The 6,574-nt window shown below is 42.1% G+C and overlaps 1 protein-coding gene across 1 annotated transcript in view; it reads left to right on the forward strand.

Annotated features, from left to right (window-relative positions):
• Positions 1-2,873: 2,873 nt before the first annotated feature.
• LOC139029549 (zinc finger protein 239-like) overlaps positions 2,874-6,574 on the forward strand; it is a 14,417-nt gene continuing 10,716 nt past the window's right edge. Inside the window, exon 1 of the mRNA XM_070449767.1 lies at positions 2,874-3,514. Coding sequence (XP_070305868.1) covers positions 3,109-3,514 — 406 coding nt within the window. The 5' untranslated portion in view covers positions 2,874-3,108. The remainder of the gene's footprint in view (positions 3,515-6,574) is intronic.

Consider the following 6,574-nt stretch of genomic DNA (forward strand, 5'->3'; position numbering starts at 1 on the left):
TGTTGGTCGACTGTACTAGGACTGACCCCATATAGTGGACTGGTTGTGTTTGGTTGATTGGCTCCTGTCTGATTGGCTCCTGTCTGATTGGCACCTGTCTGAATGGACTGAATCTATTGGGAGGCTCCTGTCTGAGTGGACTGATCCATTGGGAGGCTCCTGTCTGAGTGGACTGATCCATTGGGGAGCTCCTGTCTGAGTGGACTGATCCATTGAGAGGCTCCTGTCTGATTGGCTCTGTCTGAGGAGACTGATCCATTGGGAGGCTCTTGTCTGAGTGGACTGATCCATTGGGGGCTCTTGTCTGAGTGGACTGATCCATTTGGGAGGCTCTTTCTGAGTGGACTGATCCATTGCGGAGGCCTGTCTGAGTGGACTGATCATTGCGGAGGTCTGTCTGAGTCGACTGATTCATTGCTGAGGCCTGTCTGAGGGACTGATCCATTGCGGAGCCTGTCTGAATGGACTGATCCATTGCTGAGGCCTGTCTGAGTGGACTGATCCATTGCGGAGACCTGTCTGAGTGGACTGATCCATTGCGGAGGCCGTGGGGATGGCACAGTCCATCACTTTAAAACTTGTATATGGTTATATTACATAAGAACAATGGTGCTAGTGAATGTAGCCAGTAAATGCAGCCAGTGAAAAAAATTAAACATAAAACAATTTAAATCAATAACCCTCATTAATCTACAACACAATAGCCCAGAAAGACAACGCGAAAAACCGTTTTTTAGAAATGTTTGCAAATTTATAAAAAAACACACAACACAGATCTTATTAATAAGTATTCAGACCTTTGCTATGAGACTCTAAATTGAGCTCAGGTGCATCCTGTTTCCATTGATCATCTTGAATGTTTCTACAACTTGATTGGAGTCCACTTGTAGTAAATTCAATTGATTGGACATTATTTGGAAAGGCCTCCATCATTCTTAAATGGAAGATGTTTGGAACTACCAAGACCCTTCCTAGAGCTGGCCACCCGGCCGAAATAAGAATTCGGGGGGGCTTGGCTAGGGAGGTAACCAAGAACCCGATGGTCACTCTGACAGAACTCTAGAGTTCATCTGTGGAGATGGAGAACCTTCCAGAAGGACAACCATCTATGCAGCACTCCACCAATTAGACCTTTATGGTAGAGTGGTGGCAGCATCTGCTGTAGGGGTGTTTTTAGCGGCAGGGAGTGGGAACAAGTGCTAGTGTCTGGGGGATAGAGAGAAAATCAAATGGTCTAGTTTGAGGCTATGTGGCGGAGAGTGTGCAGGCGCTGAGATGGAGGTGTGTTCTAGTGGGTCTGGGCAGGTGTGATGTAGTTAATGGAGATGGGGGTGTGTTCTAGTGGGTCTGGGCAGGTGTGATGTAGTTAATGGATGGGGGTGTTTCTAGTGGGTCTGGGCAGGTTGATGTAGTTAATGGAATGGGGGTGTTCTATGGGTCTGGCTGGTGTGATGTAGTTAAAGTTTGTATGATATTGTAATTTGTATGTGTATGTTTTGTATTGTTTATAAAATATCAAATTAAATTTTTTTAAGTCCCAATGCAAAGTTACAGCTTTTACATGAAACCAATCAGAATCCAAAGAATGCCAAAGTCAGGTGTGATGTAATATGGAGGACCAGCCTATTCCTATGATGTAAACTACAACAGAAATAACTTCAAATTAAACCAATCGTTTGCACTCATGACTTGAGTGATTAAAGTAAACCACAGTTTTGGAAATACATAACGCCATCTAACCAAATATCAAAGAATGTTAGCTATTTTTTTATTTATTTAAATTTTTTTATTTCACCTTATTTAACCAGGTAGGCTAGTTGAGAAACAAGTTCTTCACATTTGCAACTGCGACCTGGCCAAGAATAAAGCATAAGCAGTGTGAACAGACAACAACCAAGTTACACATGTGGTAAACAATAAACAAAGTCAATAACATGGTAGAAAAAAAGCAGAATCTATATACAATGTGTGCAAGGCATGAGGAGTAGCAATAAACGAATAATTACAATTTAGCAGATTAACACTGGAAGTGATAAATCATCAGAGATTCAATGTCAAGTAGAGATACTGGTGTGCAAAAGAGCAGAAAAAGTAAATAAATAAGGAGCAGTATGGGTGGTGAGGTAGGTAAATGGGTGGCCTATATACCGATGGACTATGTTACAGCTGCAGCGATCGGTTAGCTGCTCGGATGAGCAGAATGTTTTCAAGTTGTGTGAGGGAGATAAAAGTCTCACACTTCAGAGATTTTTGCAATTCGTTCCAGTCGCAGGCAGCAGAGAACTGGAAGGAAAGGCGTCCAAATGAGGTTTTGGCTTTAGGGATGAATCAGTGAGATACACCTGCTGGAGTTGCGTGCTACGGGTTGGGTGTAGCCATCGTGACCAGTGAACTGAGATAAGGCGGCCTTTACCTAGCATAGCCTGTAGATGACCTGGAGCCAGTGGTCTGAGCTATATGCAATTATCTTAGCCAGCCAGCTAACATTAGCTATTTAGCCAACTAACTATGGTCGCGAGGCTGGAGCCCAACTACCGGAGACCAGTTAGAACCCAACTAACAAACCCAACTGAAACATGACTGCAGACACAAAAGAGCAAAGACATACAGAAATGAGTGTCAGGGAAAATCCCGCCAAATCCATAATAGATTCCAGATGTCAGTCAGAATGACTACAATTAAGTTACTAAGTCTGTAACCATACTGTGTTGTTAYACTGGTSAGTAAAAACTCATGCTTCCTACCCTTTAACATTTTGTCTGAAAATKAATTATAGATTTTACTCAACTGCGTTACCCACTCCAGTCAACAGATGGCRTTGTGGGAATTTAAGGCAATGCTGCTAGTGTGACGTCCAATCTAGTGGACGGAACGCTTCTTTCAACAGCAGCAAYGGTTAGTCAGACACCTTGGTAGCTTGCTAGCCAAAATAGCCGAACCAATAAAGCTCTTTAGACGYGTTCGTGTATGTTAGCCACTGTGTTTTAAACCCTCTTCTGTCGTCTAGTTAGTTATCCGATTTAATTTCATATTTACGGTGTTGTTGTTATTAGTCAGCCAGCGGGCTGGTTAAGTTAGCATTAGCCTAGCTAGCTAGCATTCCCGACCATGAGCTCACTWAGCTACTCTCCTCCTGCTATAGAAGATGAGGTCTGCTGGACGCAGAAAGAGGGTCTGTGGCTGAACGTTGTTGTTAAAGAGGAGGAAGAGGATGTCAAAATACAAACACAAGTAGAGGGTGAGGCTGTTACAGTGAAAGAAGAAGAGAAAGACGTTTCAGTTGAAGAAGAGGAAGACGCGTTCAGAGTGAAAGAGGAGGAGGAGGATGTTACAGTAAAAGAAGAGGAGGAAGAGAAAGAGGATGATGCTGTTTTTGGAGTGAAGGAGGAGGAGGGGGAGATGACTGTCACATTGGAGGATGAAGAGGAGGAAACTGGATATCTGGGCTCGGTTTCCCAAAGGCATGTTAAGGCATCTTATGGTTCTAACGATGAACGGGCCGTGGATAACACTAGTAAGTACTGTCTTTTWAAAAATGTATTTGATTTATTTCACCTTTATTTAACCAGGTAGGCCAGTTGAGAACAAGTTCTCATTTACAACTGCAATCTGGCCAAGATAAAGTAAAGCAGTGCGACAAAAACAACAACAGAGTTACACATAAACAAACGTACAGTCAATAACACAATATAAAAGTMTATGTACAGTGTGTGCAAATGTAGAAGAGTAGGGAGGTAAGGCAATAAATAGGCCATAGAGGCGAAATAATTACAATTTAGCATTAACGCTGGAGTGATAGATGTGCAGATGATGATGTGCAAGTAGAGATACTCGGGTGCAAAAGTGCTAGAGGATAAGTAACAATATGGGGATGAGGTAGTTTGGGTGTGCTTATTTACAGATTGGCTGTGTACAGGTACAGTGATGGTAAACTGTTCTGACAGCTGATGCTTAAAGTTGGAGAGGCGATATAAGACTCCAGCTTCAGTGATTTTTGCAATTCGTTCCAGTCATTTGCAGCAGAGAACTGTAAGGAAAGACGGCCAAAGGAAGTTGTTGCTTTGGGGATGACCAGTGAAATATACTGCTGGAGCACGTGCTCAGGTGGTGTTGCTGCTTGGTGACAGTGAGCTGAGATAAGGCAAGGCTTTACTAGCAAGGACTTATAGATGACCTGGAGCCAGTGGGTTTGGCGATGAATATGTAGCGAGGGCCAGCCAACGAGAGCATACAGGTTGCAGTGATGAGTAGTATATGGGGCTTTGGTGACAAAACGGATGGTACTGTGATAGACTACATCCAGTTTGCTGAGGAGAGTGTTGGAGACTATTTTTGTAAATTACACCGCCGAAGTCAAGGATCAGTAGGATAGTCCGTTTTACGATGTATGTTTGGCAGCATGGGTGAAGGAGGCTTTGTTGCAAAATAGGAAGCCGATTCTAGATTTAATTTTGGATTGGGGATGCTTAATGTGAGTCTGGAAGGAGAGTTTACAGTCTAACCAGACAACTAGGTATTTGTAGTTGTCAAAACTGTCCAGAGTAGTATTGCTGGACGGGCAGCAATCAGTTGAAGAGCATGCATTTAGTTTTACTAGCATTTAAAAGCAGTTGGAGGCCACGGAAGAGTGTTTGTATGGCATTGAAGCTCGTTTGGAGGTTTGTTAAAACTTCTTATATGGCTGCAATCCGTTAACAGGATCGATATGACAACAGCTAGTGAAAGTGCAGGGCGTCAAATTCAAACAACAGAAAATCTCATAATTAAAATTCCTCAAACATACATGTATCTTATACATTTTTAAGGTAATCTTGTTGTTAATCCCACAAAGTGTCCGATTTTCAAATAGGCTTTTCAGCGAAAGCACCACAAACGATTATGATAGGTCACCGCAAAATCAGACAAACACAGTCATTTTCCAGCCAAAGACAGGAGTCACAAAAAGCAGAAATAGAGATAAAATTAATCACTAACCTTTGATGATCAGATGAAGTCTATCTTATCGGAAGTGGTTGTAGTTGGGATGGAAATTTCAAAGCACTAAGCAATGATTCAGAACAGTGCTAGGACATCAGGGTGGAGTGTGCTAAAGCAGTGAATACAACAAACTTAGGGAGGAGGCTTAAAATGGAGGAGTCTTAAAAACAGGCTCAAACTCTGCAGTTGTTGAACCTAATGTGTGGTGTTAAAGGGGAAATATTCAATAGCTATCTATATTCAGACTTTTTAAATTTGTTTATTTTATTGCCATTGTTTCTTGAATATAACACATGCCTCATGAGCTTTAGTTCAACTGTTGTACCCATCAGAACCCAAATAAGCTTTTTTACTCCAATGTTTAGAAACAATGTAAACCAACACTGTAGCCCTCAACATGGTTAAAAACTATAATGTTGATACTCATGGATGGTCAATTCTTGCATCCATAGGTTCTTTTCTATGATTTTTGAGAGTAGTTACATTTCTCCAGCCCCATCATCATCTTATTAGCAAAACAGTGGTGGAATGACAGCTTTGTTATTGTTTCAACTGCAGATTTTTCTGGGGAACTGTTACCGTTCTCAAATTGTAAGCCCTGAGACTTGGTTTGGTAAATAGTTGAGGGATGGGGGCTGGAGAAATGTAACCACACTCACATTCATAGAGAAAGCTATTGTAGCAACCGTAACCCAACACCTAGCGACCTCGTCAAGAAGTTCAGACATCTTGGCGTAACAGTCATAAGGTGTTGGCTTGAGAGTCAATGGACCCAGGTTTGAGTTCAGCTCAGGGCTACCCCTTGAATTCACTACACTATAAATACAAGGATAAGGTCATCCATAAGGTCAAAAGTATAGTTTTAACCAGGCTTCGAGGCTATACAGTGGAGTTATACAATGTTTTGGTTATGTTTTGGTTTCTGATGGGGTAATACAGTTGAAATATTTGAGGCATTTATAAGTTACACTACCGTTCAAAAGTTTGKGATCACTTAGAAATGTCCTTGTTTTTGAAAGAAAAGCTCACGTCCTCAACTGACAGCTTCATTTAAATAGTACCCGCAAAACACCAGTCTCAACGTCAACAGTGAAGAGGCGACTCCGAGATGCTGCAAAGAAAAAAGCCATATCTCAGACGGGCCAATAAAAATGAAAGATTAAGATGGTCAAAACAACACAGACAGAGATATGTATTTTTCTTTGCAACTCTGCATAGAAGGCCAGCATCCCGGAGTCACGTCTTTCAGACTGGTGTTTTAATTAAGCTGTTGAGCACTTGTGAGGTGTCTGTTTCTCAAGCTAGACGCTCTAATGTACTTGTCCTCTTGCTCAGTTGTGCACCGGGGCCTCCCGCTCCTCTTTATATTCTGGTGTTTGGTTCTAATTTTTCAGATAACTCACAGACACTAGAGAAGCTGAACCAAGTTGAATTCTTCCCAAAGGGTCTTTACATACCCCACTTTGGACACTCCTCCTTCTCTCCAATCCTTACATCTTCTGATTCGACAGGAAGAGGGTAACAGGATACTAAACCCTTATTACTCCCTTCAGGGGATCTGACCTGACCTCCTGACATCAACCCCTCCTTCGCTTAA

This window comes from Salvelinus sp. IW2-2015, linkage group LG20 (genome assembly GCF_002910315.2).
Source record: "Salvelinus sp. IW2-2015 linkage group LG20, ASM291031v2, whole genome shotgun sequence".
NCBI classification, from domain to species: Eukaryota; Metazoa; Chordata; class Actinopteri; order Salmoniformes; family Salmonidae; genus Salvelinus; species Salvelinus sp. IW2-2015.